Here is a 22,834-nt window from a genome sequence, read left to right on the forward strand (position 1 = left end):
GAGACTCGAGCCCAGTGCCCCATGCATGCTAGGCAAGTGCTCTATCACTGAGCCACAACCCCAGCCTCCTACTTTCTTCAGAGCAGAACCTCTGCTCAGGGTCGTCAGGGTCCCAGTGCTCACGACTGGGATGGCTCTTCCATGCTCCTCTGAGCACCAGCCCACTTGACAGCTGTCCTTCTCCGAGGTGCGTTTTTGGCATCTATGTCAAGGACCAGGTGACTGAACCCGTGGTCTGTCTCCGTGGCTTCTCTCCTGTCCTACTGGCCTATGTGCCTGCTTTCACGCCAGCACCGTGCAGTCTTTGTTGCTGTGGTGCTGTGGTGTCACTTGAAGTCAGGTACCGTGAGGTCGCCAGCGTTGCTTTTTCGGGTTAGAACTGTTTGGGCTACGCTGGGTCTCTCATTCTTCCAAGTGAATTTTAGGACTGTTTTCTTCTAGTTCTGTGAAGAATGTCATTGGTATTTTGAGGCACTCCCTTTAACTTTTATAGGTGCCTTAGGGCCTAGACTATATGTCATTAAATGTCACGATCGACTCTCTTCTCAGTGTCACTTACATCTGTCACAAGTCCATTTTTACCTCGTCACCTCTTCCTACAAGTTTACCTCCTGTTCCTAAAAATACAGAAATTCAGCCTCAGTGGGACTGTAGCACCCGTCCCATACTCCCACAGCAGAAAAGATCAGAGGAAACAAGAAGGCCCGTGGACGGAAGCAGACAGGCTCCCGGCCAGCTGGGCACTGCCACCACTGACAGAAGCTAGAAAGGAAGAAAAGACCAGCAGTCCCCACCCGCTGCCCACTGTACTGCCCAGCCTCCCGGGTCAGAACTAGGTTCAAGTATGGGCTGGGGGAGAAGCAAAGAGCATAGCATACAAAACTCAGGTTAACAAAAAACAACTTTTTGTTAAATATTTCCATTTTTTTTTAGTTGGTCATGGCACTGAAGGGCTTCTGCAAGTTCAGACATAAAGCATCCTGTTAAAAGCTGACACCCACAATAGCGCCATTACAGACTGCGTCCAGATGGAAGTGGCCACGGAGCCTGGCCAACAAAATGCTCCTTTATCCTTTGTCTTAAGAGTGCTGTGGGAAAATTCTTCTGAAAACAGCCTGATTTTGTCCTTTGGCTTGTTTATTTCATGTGCCCATTTATAGTTCATGTGCCAAGTGGCAGCTCCTTCATCTCCCCTCACAGACTTTGCATCTGTACTGTTAGCTTCCCTACACAAGATTTCCCTTGTCTAAAAATCAGATCGACCCAACTGGCTTTTGAATATACTGTATAAGGAAAATACTGTCAATACAGTGGGACTGTAGCACCCGTCCCATACTCCCACAGCAGAAAAGATCAGAGGAAACAAGAAGGCCCGTGGACGGAAGCAGACAGGCTCCCGGCCAGCTGGGCACTGCCACCACTGACAGAAGCTAGAAAAGAAGAAGAGACCAGCAATCCCCACCTGCTGCCCACTGTACTGCCCAGCCTCCCGGGTCAGAACTAGGTAACTATAGCCACATTCATTCTGGATTCTTGGAAAGGTCACCGACATTGGTGGCAGGCATCTCTCTCTCATTCTGGTGCACTTTCGACACAGGTTCTCGCTGGTCCTAAGATACCAAGCTCTGCTCCAGTCTGCACCAAGGGCCAAGGACTGGTGCTGGCTGTGGAAGCAGGAAGGTATGAAGGGCTACGTCTGCTTCTGGGAAGGGACCGTGTGCCACAGAGGAAGAGGGATGTCCCTAGGGATCTGCTCTTAGACTAAGAGACCAACTGGCACAAGTCATCTCCACGGCGAGACAAGGCAAACCCGAGACTGCTGTCCAGGGGTCCACCAGTACCTTCTTCTTTCAACACAGTTTCTCTTAAAACCACCCACAGAAACAACGCCACTTAGAATTCCTAAGTTGGAATCTGTTCATTTATGTATGCCTTTCCATCCCAAATCCAAGTTTCCTGGCCTTGCTTGGTGACATAGAGCAGGGCCATGCAGACACTCCTCTTCAGCCAGCTGGCTGCTGGGAGGGCACCAGGGAGGAAAGGCCACAAGAGGAGGCTTCTCCCGGTTTCTGGGCTCCTGGCACTCCGGCCAGCTGGGTGAGGAGAGGTGCTGGTCCCCCACACCTGTTCCCACAATATCTCAGTGGGCTCCTCTGAGCCTCGCCTTGGGGCATCTCTCGGCATCTCTCCCACACCTGCATTCTTTAGCATCTCCCTTCGATCCTCAGCAGCTGATCTGGTCACAGGTCACGGGTTATCAAGGTTCCCAGTTCAGATCACGGGTGGTCACAGGACTTTGAAAGCTTCGATGAGCACATTCTGGAACACAGCCTTCTCACCTTTAGCTTGGAAAGAGAGGCTCCGATGTAAGACAGCAGCACCCAAGGTGTGGACAGTCCTGTCCCGCTGTCACAGTGCAGCCGCAGCTCAGGGAGCTGACGCCTGCACGACTGAGGAGGCTTGGTGCAGAGGAGCAGCAGCCAACGGGAGGCTCCAGGCAACTGCCTGGCCAGCTCCCTGCCCGCACTCCAGACTCCTCAGCAGGAGAGAACCTTGCCTGCCAGAGGCACTCCCACTCGAGAGAGTAGGCCTGCGAGCCTGCGAGGAGCTTCCTAGAGGGGGAGCCAGGGTGCAGGGGGCTGAGACACGGTGGAGACCACTGTGAGCTGTTCTCCCATTAGCAAGAGACCGCTGAAAATCTCCCCACCCAAGCAAGGGCACATCAGAAAGGATGCTCCCATGTGATGGAGGCCCAGTGTCACCACAGCCATCTTCTCTACGCACACAGGCACGTGTATGTCATGTGCCAGCCGTCGGAGAGCAACCTGTCATGAGCTGATATGCTGAGTTGATATGTGGCTTTTTTTTTTTTAATTGGTAGACCTTTATTTATTTATACGTGGTGCTGAGAATCGAACCCAGGGCCTCACACATGCCAGGAATTGCACTACCTCTGAGCCCAGCCCCAGCCCAATATGTGACTTTTCTTCGTTCTCATCTTTCACTTGGCATCAAGGAAAAGCAAGCCAAAAGGGCAGCTTAGCTTGGAAGTGAAACCTCTAAGGTAGCTGGCCTCTCGGGGAACTCCTGTCTTTCTTCCTTACCTGCCACGATTTGTGTGCACTTGTGAAAGCTCTTACACAGAAAGGGAACCTGTCCACCAGCAGGGCCTGGCACTGGGAGCAGTCATTCTCAGAATGGAAGCCTGCGGCACAATCACCCCATGGTCTCTAAGGAAGACCAACACTAGAACACTGTTTGCAGAACTATCCAGGGACTAAGTGGGCAGACCGAGAGCCAAACCCTAACTGCACACTCCTCCCTGAAGAGCAGAGAAGGCAGCCGAAAACACACCCGGAAAGTCACCGGCACTGAGGACCAACCTGGGCGGGTACCAGCAGTGTGGAAAGATAAGTGGACACATTCTTTCACATACAGAAGCAATGAAAGGATGCCCCATGTGTCTAAAGGAATTCCAGGAAAGGGGGCGACACAGGACACTGGGGACTGACAATCGTGAACACGGGGAGGTGCCTATTTTAGAAGTGTAAGCTGCTGTATCCCCAGTCGCCTGCTGGAATCATTCAGAATCAAAAAGGAGAACAAGAAACAGAAAGCAAGCTCCATTTTCAACAGAACAAGGAAACTCCTCTAAATCCTGAATCCAAAACTAGGGGAGGCCACCTGTAGAGAGAGAGCAAGGCAGGTGGGGACAGGGACCCAAGCCAAGACACCAGGAGCAAGGTCTCAAGGCCCCTGAGGAACATGCATGGAGGGAAAAGGTGCCTCCTGGCCAGGGGAGAGCAGGACAGAGGGCATCTGCGAGGGCAACAGGGGCCCGGCTTGGCTGGAGAGGCAGCAGCCACCCGAGGAGTGGGGACAGACCAACACCCACAGGCTCTAGGTGGTTAAAACCCGCCAGTCTCGCTGGAGGGGGGCGCTCCCTGGAACAGCAACACACCAGCAGCCCGCCTGCTCAGAGACAGCGCACACCTTGGGCAAAGGTGAGGGTGGGGGAGAGCTGGGGGTATGGGGGTAGGAAAAACGGTGGAATGAGGACATCATTATCCTAGATACATGTATGATTGTACAAATGGGACTCTACATAGTGTACCACCACAGAAATGAAAAGTTGTGCTCCCTTTGTGTACAATGAAACAAAATGCCTTCTTCTGTCATGCATAACTAATTAGAACAATTTTTAAAAAGCTGTAAGACTGATATTATTATTATCACTTATTTTAGATACTAGGGATTGAACCCAGGGGTGCTAGACCCCAGCCCTTTTGATTTTTTACTTTGAGACCAGGTCTCTGAGTTGCTTAGGGCCTCACTAAGTTGCTGAGGCTGGCCTTGAACTTGTATTGTCTTGCCTCAGCCTCCTAAGTCACTGCAACTGGCAAGACTGACATTATTTAAGCCGGAACAAATAACTGTAAAGCTGAGCACCCTCGATTTTATATGAGTTTGCTTTAAAAGAGCTTGCCGAGTGTTTTTGGCATAATGTTCCAACATTTTTTCTAAAAGAATAGTAATGTCCATTGCCTTAAAGTCACTTCTTAGTGGACCTAATTGAAAACTGCTGTAAAACAAAAGATGCAGCATTTACTCTGCGACTGTGTTAGCTTTTTTTTGTTGCTGTGACCAAAACACCTGACATGAACAAAGGAGGAGAGGCCATTTTGGCTCCTGGTTTCAGAGGTCTGGCTCCCGCTGGCCGGCTCCACTGCCTTGGTCCTGAGGGCCTGGGTGTGGAGGTGAGGCAGACGTGGGGTGACCAGTGGAGGAGTGCTTCTCAACTGGCGGCAGCTGGGGAGCAGAGAGAGGAAGGGCAGCGAGGAAACACCCTCCCAGGCACACCCTGGACCTCCTTCTCAAGGTGAGCACCACCTGCTACGTTGTCCACCACCTTTCAATAATCCATTCAGATCATGAGTCTATCAGACGGATTAAGACCTGATAAGGTCAGAGTCCTCCCCTCTCTGAACACATGAGACTTTGGGGCCACATTGCAGACTCTGACCACACAGCTACAAACATCCGCCCCCACATGTTTCAACATCAACACATGCAGAAATTATACTGATGTATTTTTAATACGGACCAAACAAATCCAAGTGTAATTATGAGGACACTAAGTTATGAATATCTAAAATTAGAAGATAAAGAAAAAAATGTGCTTTTCATAATCAGGAACACTGCTTATTCTATAAGACACCTGAGATTCTCCCAAGGCTTGTGACACAGGTCTGGTCGCTGGAGTTCCAGGCAGGTATTTAAGACTGTGGCCTGAAGAGGAAGCAATGTCTTCTGGATTTCCAATGAATCTGGACTTGAAGTAGGTCCAGGTTTTCCTCTCCGCCGCAGTGGAAAGAGGCTATTCAACAGCACACACAGGGCACTGCCCATGTGTGCAGGACAGCCAGCCCTCCTTCATGACCACTAGAGGTGCCCACAGGCGTTTTTCATGTTTCTCCTTATTGATGAGTCTAAGTTTCTAAAAGCAAAAGTCCGTGATTACTGTACCCAGGAGCTGAGGTCCGATGACAGTCTAGAGGAGCCACCTCCTCATCCAAGCAGCAGAATGCTCCTGACAAGGTGTTTCACCTCAGAGGTCGCAATGACAGCTTCACGGAAGGGGATGGGGTGCTCCTCACGTGTGCGCACAGCAGGCTCCACAGGAGCTTCACCCAGAGCCCAGGAGCCCTCCTCTCGGCCCAGGACCACGCAGCCCCACAGGCTCCCACCACAGGCACGACGCTCAGAGCTGGCCTTCTCTGGCTCCTTGGAAACCTGCACCAGCAAACCCTGAGGCCCACCTTCAAGACAGCTCCCAGACACGGCCGAATCACCACTGCCCCGCACCCACCCTCCAGACACTACGTCCTGGGTCACCAGGACGTTGCCCAAGGCTCCCCTCTTGCCCTGGCCTGGCTCTGACACAAGCTGGCCTCCTCCATAAAGCCCCTGCCCTCCTGGACCCCACTACACTGGTCTCTTGCGAGATGCTGGCCACCCATGGAAGCACCTGCAGGTTCTGTTCCAACTCCCTCAACACTCTTCTACAGGACAGGGGTCCAACAGCCCCTCCCAGGTCCAGCTGCTGGGGCTTCCCTCCTGAGTGCATCCCTTCTGCTTTCTTGATCCCCAGGCACCCAGCTCTGGGTACCGCTCCCCACTGCAGAAACAGCACAAGAGACATGGAAGAACAGCTGGGCCAGCAGACGCCTCCACATACCCCTGGCCCAGGGCCGGCTGAGGAGCACAGCTCCCTGGCTCCAGTCACCTCCAGATGTCCGGCCTCAGTGTGCTCTCTGCACCTGCTACCTTCCTCCTTCTACTTCAAACATAACATATTTACTATCATCCCAACTCTTAACTTTGTAATCCTAAATTCAAAACAAGGTAAGATCCCAAACACCGAAATACCCATAAGCCCAAAGTACAGCGGAGGAGCCTGAGGAGACTATGCCTAAGATCCCAACTTCTACGCTGACGTGCAGGCCTTGCTAAGACCACGAGGTGGTGCTCAGCTCAGTGGGGAGCGCCTGCCTGGCACGTGTGCCCTGCTGCACCTCAGCACAACACAGAGTGAATAAATAAAACAGAGGTATTCTGTCCATCTACAACTAAAACATTTTTTTAAATATTTATTTTTTAGTTTTAGGTGAACTCAGTATCTTTATTTCACATTTATGTGGTGCTGAGGATCGAACCCAGTGCCTCATGCGTGCTAGGCAAGCACTCTACTACTGAGCCACAATCCCAGCCCCAAAACACTTTTTAAATTAAAACAAAAAAAACAAATGAACAAAAAACAAAACTATTAAGGTACTCATGGGGCGAGGGCACAGCCCCTGCATGACGGGGTGGGGCGTGTTGTTCCCCTGTGCCAAAGGCTCAAAAGGCTCAAAGCCACCCAGCCCACGACGCAGGACCTCTGTGTCAGACACTCACTGAAAGGACTCGATCAAGAGCGCACATAAAACTTACTGTAGAGAAATCAGAACAGAGAATCACGCAACTATTAGAAACCTTTAAAAGAACAATTACATAGAAAAATGTTCAGAAGATAATTTTAATTTTTCCAAAACTACAAAACCAGGTCCTGTTTAAATCCACCTTTGTTGAATTCATCCGTGTGACGGTGTCAGAGTTGGAAGGCCCTTGGAAACTTGGGGACGGCTGCTTACTCCATCAGCCGCCGTGGCATGGGCCCCGGGGAGTTTCTCTCTTCTCTTTTTCTACAGTGAATGCACATTACTTGCGGTCCTCCTGCCTCAGCCTCCCAAGCTGGGGAAACCTGACCAAAGTGGTTCCACAGGAGCCAGGTGCAGTGGCACATACCTGTCATCCCAGCAGCTTGGGAAGCTGAGGCAGGAGGACCACAAGTTCAAAGCCAGCCTCAATAAAAGTGAGATGCTAAGCAACTCAGCGAGATCCTGTCTCTAAATAAAATACAAAACAGGGCTGGGGATGTGGCTCAGTGGTGGAGTGCCCCCCTGAACTCAATCCCCAGTACCCCCAGCAAAAAATGCGGGGGTATGAGAGAGTACAGGGATTCCATTAGGGCTCATGGCCTGGGCGGGACAGCTGATACCAGTGCCTCCCTGGGAACTCCCAGCCCCCTCTGGGGCTGCCCACAAGATGAACTGCACCCAGCGCTGGCATGCTTGAGGGATGGCCACCAGACAGACAGGGCTCCTGGGCACACCCTTGGCAAAGGTGCCACAGGAGCCACATCCACTGAGTGCCTGGTTACAGGCTGTCACGGGATGCCACCCCCGACCATTCTATTCGGAGCCCACCTCTTCATCAGCCATAGATGTTTTATGATCTGACACAGGCTGCCTGTGCGCCGGGGTTTGGTGGGGGCTGGCACTGAGAGCTCCAATGCCCCCACCTAGAAGCCACGACTAAACGGGGCCACGCTGCTGTCAGGCACCGTCTGCCATGTTCCTAGCCATCTGGGTTAAAAGACCAATTCTCCACCACCAAATAACAGGTTCTGAGATCGAGCACAGTCACATAATAGCAGTGTAGCCTCGAAACCCACAAGAGCTCTGGGGTAAAACCTGCATCACCCCCACATTTCAGATACCGAATTACTAGCTTTTCTTCCTGAGGTCAGACCAAAATGAGTTCTAAGGCAGCCTGTTTTCCATACTTAGGACGCTCGTGCTGGAGTGACGATGCTTCCTGGCTGCAACCCTTCCGGGCCGCGAGGAGAGCATGGAGGTTTCCTGCTGGAAACTGTCCTCCTGCTTGACATGCGCTCACGCTAATGTCTGTGACTTCTGAAAGAAAGAAAGGAAGAAACAAAAAAGAAAAGGAAAGTCCCCACTTGCTAGTCCTCCAGGCAGGACCTCACCCACCCACCCACCCAGACTGTCCCTTTTTGGGGTGTGCGAGATCAGACCCACAGTCTCACTGAACACTACCCTGGACTACCACAGCACCCCCCTGTTCTCTTCGTTACTAAACACCACTTAGGCCACACTGACTTTCAGACAACTCACATTGATTCCTGACCCTATGCTTTGTTTAGACAGGAGGTGTCCTCCAAAAGCTCACGGGTGAGACAAGGCACTGCTGCACTGCCGCTTAGCTGGGTGGTGACTGCAGGCAGTGGGGTGTGGCTGGAGGAGGCGGGTCCCGGAGGTGTGGCTTTGGGGTGTACATCTTGTCCCTGGTGAGTGGAGCTCTCTCTTCCTGCTTCCAGACTGCCCTGTCCTGAGCTGCTTTCCTCCCGGAGGCCCTCCACCACGATGTGCTGCCTCACCTTCAGCCCAGAGTTATGGAGTCAGCGTCTGTGGACTGAGACTTCTGAAATTGTAAGCCTCAAATAAACTTTTCCTCCTCTAAAACTGTCCTTGTCAGGTGCTGTGTCCCAGCAGTGAGAAGCTGACTACATCAGCGACGTATGAATTTGTGACAGTACACCTGCCTGCACATCTGCCCCGAAGTCTGGAGAAGCCTTCTCCACTTGGGGACTTGGGTACCCACTGAGCCTCTGCTTCCATCAGTGACAGGGTGAAGACCCTCACACCTGATGTGGCTGGAGCTGAACACGCTTCCACTGCACGGCTTCACACACAGGACAAGGCAAAGGGCAGCCTGACACAGAACCCCAGAACTGCAGCGCAGAAACAAGACTTGAGCTGAGGCCAGACTGCAATGTTCAAAATGGCAGAACCATTTAATCCACTGAAACAGATCAAGATTTTACTACATTTACTACCAGCCACCGACTCACCTCTGGGTGCCAGTATCCCATCAACAAATGTCAAAAGTCACTTAAGACACAACTGAAGCCTGTATCTGCACCGGGGCTGCAGCCTAAAACCATCATGGACCTCTCTCTCTCCCTTCCTTTAAGCCCCTTCAGTAAACGCACTTCCACACACATACAAGCATTTCAGACTGGTCACGACCCATGTCAGAGACCACGATGTGTGTGCTCTAAGAGCCTGTACCCCCAAGTCTGTCTCAATACATGATTCACATAGATGAGAGTCATTGTAGCTAAGTGAGAGCCAGTAGCTATTCCTTACAAATGAAATAAGTAGTGATTTAAAATATAGCATCGATAAATAAAAGTTCTTCAAGTCTGCATGACAATTCTCAATGAAAGAAGTTCAGAAGCCCACTGGGTTAGACAGAGTAAATGAAGGGAAGGGAGCAGGGGGGACAGGAAGACAGTAGGATGCATGGGACACACCCTTCCCAGCCTGGCATATGACTGCATGACCAGGGTAACTCCACATCATGTCCAACCACAGATTGGGATCCTAATTAGAGAAGTCTCCCCATGTTTGTACAGTATGTCAAAATGCACTCTGCTGTCATGTACATCTAAAAAGACCAGACCAAAAAAAAAAAAAAAAAAATCACAGGGAAAAAAAAGAAAATCCCTGCTCTCGGGGGTCACTGTGAACACACTAAGCAGCTTCTCCTGAGTCTTTCTGATGGTGGAGTGGGCAACGCAGCAGGGTGAACCCCACTCTTACTCAGTCTATCCCAGTAACCACCTCCAGGACAGCTTGTGTGTGCCAGACAAGTGCTCTGCCACCAGGTCCCATTCCAACCTCAGGCCACCAAAATGATGCAGTTCTCATACTTTGGCTCCAAACCCTCCTTTTTTTATCCATTAAAAATAGCTTTTAAAACACCATCGCAAACCACGATAAGTTATATTTCACTCCCAGCAGAATAGCTGGAATAAGAAAGTCAGAAAATGTCAAGTATGGGCAAGAGAGTGGAGAATCTGAGCAGCTGCAGCGACGCACACCAGTCATCCCAGCAGCCTGGGAGACTGAGGCAGGAGGACCACAAGTTGGAGCCAACTTCAGCAAGTTAGCGTGGCCCTGTCTCCAAATAAATAGATAAGTTGATTGATTAAAAGGGCTGGGGATGTGGCTCATGGTTAGACATCCCTGGGTCCTGGGTCCAAGTGTCACTGCTCTGGAAAGCAGTGGGGTCCTCTAGGGTCAGACTCGGGGTCACAACACGACCAGCAACTCCAACCCTGAGTACACCCTAAAGAAATGAAGACTCACATCCACATCAAGCCTCCTGCATGGACACTCACCACGACGTCCATCAGCTGAGGAAGGGACGGACAACACGCTGGGTATCCACACAGAACACTCTTCTGCCATGAAAAAGAATGGGCACCGCCACAAGCACCCATGCTGCGACCTGGGTGGACGTCTCAAGCGTCCGTTCCAAAAGAACACGACCATGACCCCACTCGGGCAGTCACTCAGAAGAGGGAGGCAGAGACTAGCGCAGATCATCGCTCACCTAGAACTCAGGGATGACGTGGACTAACAGGTGTGGGTTTATTTTTGCGGAGATAAAAATGGACTAAAATTGTGAAAGTGGCACATTTCTATTTAAACCACTGATTTGGACAGTCTATGAGTGAATTGTAGAGTATGCAAACTGTATCTCTATAAACTGTTATAAAAATCCCACTCACACTCAACTTTACCTTCTAACACAAAAGCACAGAACTTAGCTTCAAGCCATCTGGACTTGGCCAGCCCCTCAGCACCCTCGCGGGCTGCATCTGCTGGAACTGTGCGCACCCTGCTGCTGTACATCTTGGGGGACGCACCTCCCCACCCCTCACCGTGGGGAGCTGGAGCGAGGAGCAGACTGTGACCTGAGAGCATGCCTTACTGAAGCCCTGTGAGGACAGCGAGGCTCCCACACCTGAGGAGACACCAGCGAAGCCATGGGCTCTGCAGAGGGGGCAGGAGCCCCAGCACAGAGGGCTGTAGGTCACTCTGTATTTTCACCACAGCAAAAGAGAAGCATTAAAAACCACTAAATGTTGGTACTTCCCAGAGGAAAGAAGGGCCTTTAACTAAACTTTTAATAACAACCAGGAGGTTCTGTACAATCCCACATGAGCCTGGTTCTTCTGACCGGTGTGTGAAGCTGATTTTGTCCAAGTGTGAAGTTAGCACATCTCCCCAGAATACCATGGCTGCTCAAGACTCAAGAGACAGAAAATCAGGTAGACAGACCATGAAAGACATGCACACAACAACTGAACTATGGAGGCAATCTAGGTGCCCTTCAACAGATGAATGGATAAAGAAAATGCGGTATGTCTACACAATGGAATATTATTCAGCCATAAACAGAAAGAAATCATGGCATTTGCCAGTAAATGGATGTAACTGGAGACTATCATGCTAAGTGAAATAAGCCAACCCCATAAAACTAAAGGCCAAATATGTTCTCTCTGATATGCAGATGTTAAACCACAATAAGGGAGGGTGGAGAATAGAAGTTCACTGGATAAGACAAAGGGAGGGGATGGGGATGGGAAAGACAGTAGAATGAATGGGCCATCACTTTCCTACGCTCATGTATGAACACCTGACCAGGGAAACTCCATATCATGTACAGCCGCAAGAATGGGAAGAGACACTCCACGTACGTATGACATGTCAGATACACTCTGCTGACATGTGTAACTAAAAAGAGGTACACAAGGCCAGAAAGTCTAGAAACAGGGCAAAGTTGGACCCTGAGGTGAGAGCACACTGCTGCGGGGAGACACTGACGACACTCCAGCGGGAAGCAGGAAGCAGGCCTGACTGCAGTCCCTCCCTGGGCACACACAGACTGAGCGCAGCACTGCTCCCCACACTGAGGACGTGTGGACCCACTCTCCCAGGCTGCCGTCTGGGACAGACAGCATGCCATAGGACATGACGTCCTGCTGGAGACTGACCTGCCCAGCCAGGGGTCTCACTGCTGTCTGCCCACTGCCCTGCAAGCCTGACAAGTGTGCAGCAGCCTGCAGGTCCAGCAGAAGGACCACCTGGTCACAGCCTGTCTCCTGGTCCAAACACAAGGAGAGGGCAGTGTGGAGCACAAGTGAGACTGAGGGCGAGCGATGGTGGGCAGGGACGGAGGCCTGGGTCAGCACCCCGCCTCGACCCAGAGATCTGTGTCCAGGGCAGACACAAACCTACTTCCTGGACAGGCACTTGGACCCTGAGGACAGCCCACCCAGTGTCCCAGCCCTGCCTCTGCAGCAGCTCTCCTGCACCACTGGCAACAGCGGGTGCTCTGCAGGAGAGGGCCGATTCCTGCCATCTGGTCAGGTGACTCCGTGTCCCCACCTCTCAACCCTGCGCAGGCCTCTAACTTGCTGAAGCCAATTCAACACGATCAAAGAGACACCAAAGACTTTGACACTGAGCCCCCACGGCACCTGCGGCTCCCACTCCTGCACTGAGAGCATCTCCAGGCGAATGGGGCGCATCCAGGCCTCATGGCCAGCCAGACCAGCAATGGCCACCCCACCCGATGGACAGGCTAGAGCGGGAGTCACTGTCACTTTAAGCCACTAAGTCTTGGGTGGTTTGTCACAAGGCACCTGGAAGCAGAATACGACTGACTTATAATAAGACACACTGAGCTCCGGCTCCCGGTGTAGGCGCTCCTCAGCTGGTAACAGTGCAGAAGTGCCTGTCCAACTCAGGGCTCTGGGACAGCTGCTTTTCCAAGGGAACTCTCTAGTTTCTGGTGAACGGTCAAGTATGTCAAATACCAAAGATGATAGTTATATTTAATTAATAGAAACAATTATTTCAATTTATAACTCAAAAATAAATGCATGCTTTTTCCTTTTAGATCCTAGTTTTAGTTGATACAGACTATTAAGCAGGACAGAAAAGATGTTTTCAAAGCAAATCCTAAATAGTGTAATTATGTTTCTTTCAGTTTCTAAAAAATTTTTAACACACATGTTAACAAGCCTAGACCTTAGTAAATAAATACCTTTGCCAGAGGGATGGCTGCACGGTGGAAATTCTTTCAAACATTTTGATTGGAAAAGATTTGGGAGGCTGGTGTCGTGGCCATGCCTGCAATCCCAGTGACTCAGGAGGCTAAAACAGGAGGATTGCAAATTTGAGGCCAGCCTCAGCAACTCAATGAAGCCTTATGCAACTTAGTGAGACCCTGTCTCAAAATAAAAAATAAAAAGGGCTGGGGATGTGGCTCAGTGGTAAAATGTCCCTGAATTTAATTCCCAGTACCAAAACTAAATAAATACATAAGATTAAGATTTGGGAGCCCATGACCTATTTCAAAGGAGAGTGATCCCAGAGCTGCCAGAAGTGCACCAGTGCTAGCCTTCCAGAGTTCAAAGGTCATCAGTCGCCACTGCCCAAATAAAATGAGACTGGTTTTCTTCTCAGATACAACCTTATACACCAGGCAAGGTGGCACACACCTGTAATCCCATAGACTCAGGAGGCTGAGGCAGGAGGATTTCAAGTTCGAAGCCAGCCTCAGTAATTTAGTGAGGCTCTAAGCACTTAGTTAACCCTGTCTCAAAATAAAAAAATGAAAAGGGCTGGGGATAGAGTCGGTGGTAAAATGCCCCTGGGTTCAATCCCAGTACTCCCCTACCCCGAAAGCAAACAATCAAAAACAGCAACAAAATTTAAACGAAAAGCATTTGAGTCTCAGAACTAGCCACCTATCATCCAATACTCCTCAAGGGGAAGGGGATTCCAGGGAACACTTGCCCAGGTGCCAGCAGAGGACAGCCTGTGGCTCTGTCCAGCCTCCCAGCCCTCCCCTCAGCTCTCTGCAGCAGAGCACTGCCATGGCCCACTCGTAACTCAGCCCGCCTCTGACTTTCTGTGCAGCATCCTGACTCAGTAGACACCTCTAAGCACAGACACATCTCCTGAGAGAAGTCAAGATTGCCCTCTTGCTTGTATTTCTGTGGCATTAAAAATAAGAAAAGCTTATAAAGATGTTACTTTAATTCAATATACAAATACTAGAAAAGAGAGAATGGATTTCTGTATTACAAATAAAAATACATTAGCAATTTTAAAAAAGAACATTTGTCCTAATATCACTTAGGAAAGCAGAGAAAATGTTTTCTAACATACCATATGGGTCCAAAAGAAAACAGTAACCAGGGCGCAGTAGCACATGCCTGTAATCCCATTGATCTGAGAGGCTGAGGCAGGAGGATTGCAAATTTGAGGCCAGCTTGGGCAACTTAGCAAGACCCTGTCTCAAAATAAAAAAGGGCTGGGGATATAACTCAGTGGTACAGTATACCTGGGTTCAATCCCCAGTATCACACTCCCCTCAAAAAAAAAAAAAAATAGCATTACTGAAGTGTGTTTGTGTGTGTGTGTGTGTGTGTGTGTGTATGTATATAAAAATAAAATATTTACATATATATAAGTGTTACTTAAGTACATATGTATATATATAATTTTTTTTACTATGTCCAGTTATTTTTGCCAACATTATCAATACAATCTATAATTAGGAAATTTTTTCAGAATAAAAAAAAATTTTATTGCTGACCTGGAAAAAGAAGTTATATGCTAACACCATGATAACACCTCCTGTATGCTGGGCTCTCACTTCCCACCAGCCTCCTGAGAGGAGAAGCTGAATCTGCATCCAGACGTGGATGTGACCCACCCAGGCAGCCAGGTGGGACCGGTCCACATGGGGGCAGCCTGGCTGCAACTGTGCCCCTCAAGAGTCTTTTTAGCTAGCCTTTCGGAAGAGGAGAGTGGAAAGACCGAATCCTAGTGGAACTTTAATTGAAAGAAAAAAAGAACACCCTTTCACACTTCAGGAGAACTCAGTTTCGGCGTTTCCAAGGACCTCCCTGAGTGTTCACTGAGGCCACTCCTGGCCAGCTTGACAGATGTACAAGACCTAGGTGGGGATGTAGCTCAGAGACCCAGTGCCTGCCTAGCCTGTGCGATGCCCTAGGATCACTCCCCAGTACTGGGCAGGAGGGGGTCAGGCCTAGTGCAGATATCATGCCAGTGACTCAGCAGGCTGAGGTAGGAGGACCCAACTTTGAGAAAGCCTGGGCAACTTAGCAAGACCCTATCTCAAAAAATAAAATAAAAAGGGCTGGGGATTCTAGCTCAGTGACAGAGTGCTTCAGGGTTCAATCCCCAATATGGCAAGACAAACAAATACACCAACAGAACAGCAGAGCAGAGCTGACCAGCACTGGCCTTTAGAAGGCCTCCTATATGCACCCCTTACCTCAGTGTCAAATGTCTCCACAGTGTTGTCCAGCAGCTTCACTCTGATGTGCAGGTGCTTCTCCTGCATTCTGGGTGACAACGTCTGCCCTGGTTCGAGGGTGCTCACTCCCATGGGGGTCTGGGTGCTCAAGCGTATCCCTGCAGACTGCAGGACTCTGTACGTTCCTTCTATCTCCCCCATTCCTCCTCCGTTAAAAATAAAGAAAATGCTAAATAAAACAAAACACAGCAGAGAATTACTACTTTAGGTATTATTAAAACAATGTAAAAAACAATCATCAGGCACATGGGAACCTGAGTCGTCTTCTTTTTTTTTTGATTTATTTTCTGGTTGGACACAATATCATCTTTATTTTATTTATTTATTTTTATGTGGTGCTGAGGTTCGAACCCAGGGCTTCACACATGCTAGGTGAGCGCTCTACCACTGAGCCACAACCCCAGCCCCTGAGTAATTCTTTCTGCAACTTCTACAAGTCTTGAATTATATCAAAACAGAGTTAAAAAGATTATCTTTGAGCAGGACATGAAGGCACACACCCATTCCAGTTACTCAGGAGGCTGAGGCAGGAGGATAGCAAATTCAAGGCCAGTCTGGGCAAGTAAGCAAGACCCTGTCTCAAAATAAAAAACAGAAATGTGTTGGGGATGTGGCTCAGTGAGGGAGCTCCTCTGGGTTCAGTCTCCAACACCCCCTGCCCAAAATGTGTATATATAAATATTTAGGGCTGGGGTTGTGGCTCAGTGGTAGAGCACTTGCTTAGCATGTGTAAGGCAGTGGGTTTGATTCTCAGCACCACATACAAATACATAAAATAAAGGTCCATCAACAGCTAAAAAAAAAATTCAATAAATAAACACACACACACACTTGGGCTGGAGTTGTGGCTCAGAGGTAGAGTGCTTGCCTAGCATGTGTGAGGCCCCAGGTTTGATACTCAGCACCACATAAAGTAAAATAAAGATATTGTGTCTACCTATAACTAAAAAATAAATATTTTCAAAAAATTATATACGTGTGTGTATATACATATATACACACACATATCATATCCATCTATATGCATTTTACTCACACACACACATGAAGTGTAGTATAAATAATAACAAACGTAACTCTCAATAATATTTCTCAGGTACTCTGGAAGCCAGGTATGTATATTAACTCACTGAACACCTGAGACCCAATTAACAAGTGACATCTTGCCTAACCATCTTCAAAACATCTTCTATTAATCTCAGTAACCTTTTATAGATTCTATCTCAGATGTACCTCAGTAGTAGAGCACTGGCCTAGCATGCACAAGATCTCAAGTTTCACCTCCTCCTCTGCAAAAAACACACACTTCATCAACTTCCTATCCCCACTCCCTTGCAGGCCAACTAAATTGCTGCAGGTCTCCTGGCCTTCTCCTCTTTGTCAAGACAAACCTAATCAAGGACTTTTTACACTTGCATCAAGTTTGAAAAGTCTGTGACTCACTGGCAACCAACTCCTACTGTGCACTTACCCCTGTCCCACAAAGCCCCCTTCGGACCCACCTGTGGGAGACAGGCACATGTGCACTGCGTTCATCAAGCAAGAGCACACCACTGGGGAAGTGGAGAGACAGCAGGAGAAAACCCTCAGGCACGACATCTCTGCCAGGTGTGTCTCTCTTTGATTCCTCCAGAAACTGCTCAAAGGCTCTGGTTCCACGGATGTATCCTCATTTAATAACAATAAAAAACCCTGTAGAATGTCCTTTCTTAAAGAGCTGGAAAGTTCAGCTCAAAAACTGCAGAGGGATTGGGGGATGTAACAAGGGGTGCCCACAGAGGGGAGGCTCAGGCGAGTGTGTGAGGTGTCGCTGGCCTTTCTGCTCACTTTTTCTGTGCTCCTAACATTGCTCTTTTGTCTTTTATATGTAGACATTTTTAATATCTTTATTAATATCTTTATGTGGTGCTGAGGATTGAACCCAGTGACTCACATGTTCGAGGCAAGTGCTCTACCACTGAGCCCCAGCCCCAGCCCCTGCTGTTTTCTTTTTTTTTGTAGTTACAGATGGGTAGCATGTTTTTGTTTGTTTTAACCCAGTGCCTCATGTGCGCTAGGCAAACACTGTGCCGCTAAGCTACAGTTCCAGCCCCTAAAACTGCTCTTAAAAAAAAAAAAAGGAGAAGCCCACCAGGGAACACAGAAATGGCAGAGACACCCCGGCTCCTGCTCTTCTGCTGGGAGATCAGCACGTGGCTCCCTGCAGAAAGCACAGCTCCGATCCACAGTGAAGGGAGGTGCGCAACAAGACCCACCTCCCTGAAGACTGAAGGTGCCTCCACCAGGAGGCTCAGGAGTCAAACTTCTAGACTGACCAAAGAAAGCAGAACACCTGCCGTCTTCTCTGAATTCGTCCAGCACGCCTAAGGCCTCGGGGTGTTGGGAAGGAGTTTCATAGTTGTAACAGCCCAATGGACTCCAGCTGATCCCTTGGCCCTGAGCAGCACTTCTGCTTCACTGAAATGCAGAAGGAGGTGGAGCCTTCTTTCTTCTTTTTCTAAGCATGACTAACATTTTTTAGAATAAGCAACTAAGTGAGAAAGTTGGGAAACAAAGTCAGTCTTGTATTCCATGGCAAGGTCAAAGAGCTGATTGGAAAAACAGGTGGCCAGCTGACTGGCAGGCGGGGCACCCACACCATCCCAGGAGTAGATGGCATCCCACACCACCTCCCTGTACCTAGCTCACTGTCAGATGGACGCCAACAAGGCCGACCATCACAGAACCACGGAACCTGATGGGGACATGGCCCTCAGCACCAGAAAGGGCGTCGTTAACTCACGGTGCTGGTCTGCTGGGGCAGCTCACCAGCACTGCAACAGGCCCACAGGAAGGGCACTCGTGGACAGCAAGGGCGGAGGCCACCACCTGGCGGTGGGAACCTGGGAGCCAGAGCACCTCAGTGGGTGAACTCAGCCACTTCTCCATGCCCAGCCCCAGTTTTTACCTGGAAAATGACAGGGGAGGGAAGGGCCAATCAGATCCTTTTCAACTCTAAGGGTCCAAGATTCTGTTCTAGCAGCTCAATGTGAAAATGGACTAAAAGTTGATGTGTTCTTGATTCTAACTAATAAAATAAACCAAATAAAATCGTGTGACCACAGCCTTTCAACCCAGCATATGCAACAGTGCTGCAGAACAGGAAGACTCCTTCCAGCCAGCCTCCACAGCGCAGCAGGAACACCCAGCCAGGAGGGTTCTAGAGACACGGTCACATTTGCCAACATTACCATTCCACTTTCACTCCCTAGTTTCTTTAAATGCCCCAACACTGAACTGATGTGTTTATATCCTTTAGCACATTTTAGAGCTACCTATTGAGAAATTCTAACTGTGAGTAGCAAAATTCTAAATACTGAAGAATAAGTTTTAAAAGCTGAAATGAGTCCAGATAACTGGGGGGATCTCAACACTGTCTGGAGGGGCGAAGCCAACATGTGGACGTCAGCATCGTCATCCACAGAAGCAGTAAGATCTCTACGTTGTCTGCTGCTCTGCGAACAGCAAGGAACAAAGCAGGTGCAAGGCATGTTAGTGTCACCAAGGAGGACATATGTATTCATATGCATAAAACTATGGAAGAATAGGCCAAAAACTAACAAAACTGGCCACCTCCCTAGGGAGAAGGAAAGGAGCAGAGATGGTGAGTTGAGGAACTGTCTTCTTTAATAAACTGTGTTTAATAGTTCTGACTTAGGAAATTCATAAAAGTTCTCAGTATTTTAGAAAAGCAAGCCCTAAAAACCTAACAAAATGAAACCAAGATCCTCAATGTATATTAAGACAGTAGCTAAATTACCAAGAAACTCACCTCTTGTGGCCTTAACGTTCAGCGACCTCAGTTCCCATGGACAGTGAGACACCCTAAGGAATGGGTGTTCTTCCAGGTAACCCAGAGTGTGGTGGTTCTATAAGACAGTGGCCTGCTTCCTCAGCAAGTGGAAAAACAGAAGAACGAACAGACACTGTCAGAGACGTCATCTGCAATGACTATGTGAGTACTAGTCACATATCCGAGTGCTGAGACCACTCGGATGCTAGATGACATTCAGAAGTTAGTGTCACCTTCCACCTGTTTCACTGGTCACATGGCCATGTAAAGGGGAAAAGTCCCTGTTCCTTAGAGATATAGACAAATTCAGGATAAATGAACTGTTCTACTCAGTGAGTTGGGGATCCATGGGTGAGGTATGTGGGGTGGAAGGCTGCCATATGGGGACGATTGAGAATGGACACATGGACTTTGGTACACTCTGTGACTCTTTAGAAGCAAAAAAAAAAAAAAAAAAAACCAACAACAACAAAAACAAAACAAAAGCCCAAAAAACAATTCGAGCAACAATTTGATGTACACACATAAAAAATGAGAAGCTCCAAACTAATAAATGCTGGCCCAGTCCCACTGTCCATGGGAGCCACTGCCCAGGGGATACAGCTATTCGCTGGTGGCTACACCCCCAATCTGTGAAGGCGAGACTGGCACCCACAGCTCCAAATCCAATAGGCTTCTGTGGAGGTTTTTCTTTTTTCTTTTTTTAAATTTTAATACTTATTTATTTTCGTTCTCAGCGGACACAACATCTTTGTTTGCATGTGGTGCTGAGGATCGAACCCGGGCCGCATGCATGCCAGGCAAGAGCGCTACCGCTTGAGCCACATCCCCAGCCCCTGTGGAGGTTTTTCAAGATGAAAAAATACCCAACAAAAACTTCAATTTAAAGAACTGCTGCTGGGCATGGTGGTGCAGGCCTGTAATCCCAGTGGCTCAGGAGGCTGGCGCAGGAAGATCAAGAGTTCAAAGTCAGCCTCAGCAAAAGCAAAGCACTAAGCAACTCAGTGAGACCCTGCCTTTAAATAAAAAACAAAATAGGGCTGGGGATGTGGCTCAGTGGTCAAGTGCCCTTGAGTTCAATCCCCAATTACCCACCCCCCAATTGTCCTTCTTATTTCCATTTTATTTCAGTTACTGTATTTTCACTAAAATTCCTATTTGTTTTCGTTCTTTATGTCTCCCATTTTTATTTATTTAATCCTGTCTATACTTCTATACTTCCTATGTTTCAAGAGTAGCTTTACTTCTTGGAATATTCTAATAGCTGCTTAGAGGGTTTTTTTAGCTGGGTGTGATGGCACACAGCTATAATCCCTGCTACTCAAGAGGCTGAGACAAGAGGGTCGCAAGTTTGAGGTCAGCCTGAGAAACTTAAGGGGATCCTGTCTCAAAATAAAAAGTAAAAAGGGCTGGGGGTATAGCTTAGTGGTATAGTACTCCCGGATTCAATCCCCAGTACCAGAAAAATTAAATAAAAATAAAGAATATATATATTTTTTTGTAGCCTTAACAAGTTATACACAATTTAGCATCTTAAAACAAGCACTTTCTATCATCTCATGATTTCTGTGGGTCAGAAGTCTGGGTGCAGAGGGCTCACCAGAGTTTTTGGCTCAAAGTCTCAGGAGGCCAGGAGTCCTACCTGGGTGCTCTGAGGGAGAATGCACCGTCAGGCTTGCTGGGTTCTGTGTGGGTGCAGGAATGAGATCTCTACTTCCTCCTGGCTATCAGCTACTGGTCATTCTCAGACATGCCTCAGTTCATAGCCCCTTCCATCTTCCTCCATCTCTCTGCCATCTCTCTGGCAGAAGGGTCTGCCAACCAGCTGGAAACAGACCCTGCTCCTAAGAGCTCGTGTAATCACATGTGCCCACTGGATAGTCCAGGCTGATTAGTTACAACTGTAAAGTGCTTTTGCCATGAACAGTAAAGGAGGTAAAGGTCACAGGGGTCACAATCCTGAAGACCACCTAGTCTGACAGATCAGCCCAACATTCTTATCACCTATGTTTTCTTAGGAGAAGATTATTTTCCTGGTTCTTTTTTTTTTAATATATTTTTTTTAGTTGTAGTTGGATACAATGCCTTTATTTTATTTATATATTTTTTATGTGGTTCTGAGGATCGACCCAGCACCCTGCACGTGCTAGACAAGCGCTGCACCGCTGAGCCCCAGCCCCTTTCCTGGTTCTTTGTATGTAGAGTATTCTGGACCGTGTCCTGGGCCTTTTGAACGTTCTGCTGTTGGACACTGTGGTTCTCATTTAAAGCCTATAGGAAATGTTGGTATTCATGCTGAGCAGGCAGTTGGCCTGGATTGGTTCAGGTCACAAGTGCCAACTAGTCTTCTGTGGAATGCGGTCTCAGTGTCCCCCAATCTTCACAGCCTCAGCAGTATTCTCAGCAATGTCCCATTTGCCCAAGTGGCCAGCTGGCTACAGGGCAGTGACCTATCTCTTGGTTTTCTGTTTATAAGCTGTTTTCAGGGTGAGCCCACTCCCCACCTCTGCACTGAACCTCTAAGTTCCCAGAACTTGTTCAGGGACCACCTAACCCAACCCCGTCTCTCTCTCCGGTCTCCCTGGGTACTTCCCAGTCCTCCTGACAAAAATCTGGGACTTTACTTAACCTGCCCCGACACACTCTTTTTGTGACTGCACCTTGCCTGGGAAAGAACCACAGGTGGGAAGAAAGGAAAGAAGCAACTGCCACAGTACCTGGCAGGGGGCCGGGAAGAGGGGGGCAACGTGGCTCTCTCCCACCTGCTCGGCTGGAAGTCTTCCCTGCAGCCTTCCCAGTCCTTACAGCCTGAGTCCCAGCCAGGGCATGTGGAGGAGGACGGGAGCTCACTATGGGGTCACCTTCTGCAGTGCTGCTCCCCACAAGTCCAGGAGTCAGGGCTGGTCACTGGGAGGGCAGGGCAGAGTGTGCCTCCCACCCACATGCATTTTAAGATGTGTTCATGGTGGTGGTCACTGGAAGAAGGAAGAAGGGAATTTTGCTTCCTTCTTCCCAATTTTCTCTTCCAACTGCCTTCAGTGATGGTTGGAAGCTGCCACAGGGGAACCGAGCACCCCCTCACCACTGTGTGTGTGTGAACTGTGGGCACTGAGCGCACAGGGTGGATTGAACAACGTCGCCGGGCCTCACCACTGTGTGTGTGTGTGTGAACTGTGGGCACTGAGTGCACAGGGTGGACTGAACAACGTCGCCGGGCCTCACCACTGTGTGTGTGTGTGAACTGTGGGCACTGAGCGCACAGGGTGGATTGAACCAACGTCGCCGGGCCTCACCACTGTTTGTGTGTGAACTGTGGGCACTGAGCGCACAGGGTGGATTGAACCAACGTCGCCGGGCCTCACCACTGTGTGTGTGTGTGTGAACTGT

At 49.0% G+C, this 22,834-nt stretch overlaps 1 protein-coding gene across 8 annotated transcripts in view; it reads right to left on the reverse strand.

Annotated features, from left to right (window-relative positions):
• The window catches only part of Farp2 (FERM, ARH/RhoGEF and pleckstrin domain protein 2), a 94,261-nt gene that overhangs the window by 64,566 nt on the left and 6,861 nt on the right, over positions 1-22,834 (reverse strand). For 6 of the 8 annotated variants that reach the window (XR_013092345.2, XR_013092346.2, XM_076866597.2 and 3 more), the window contains exon 2: positions 15,574-15,784. Coding sequence is in view for 6 of the 8 variants with exons in the window: in XM_076866597.2 (XP_076722712.2) it covers positions 15,574-15,756 (183 nt within the window). In the remaining 2 variants the exon portion in view is untranslated. Of the gene's footprint in view, positions 1-15,573; positions 15,785-17,870; positions 18,051-19,426; positions 19,514-22,834 lie in introns of those variants that run through there. The other 2 variants (XM_076866595.2, XM_076866596.2) reach the window with 2 other exon arrangements.

Source organism: Callospermophilus lateralis, chromosome 9 (genome assembly GCF_048772815.1).
Source record: "Callospermophilus lateralis isolate mCalLat2 chromosome 9, mCalLat2.hap1, whole genome shotgun sequence".
NCBI classification, from domain to species: Eukaryota; Metazoa; Chordata; class Mammalia; order Rodentia; family Sciuridae; genus Callospermophilus; species Callospermophilus lateralis.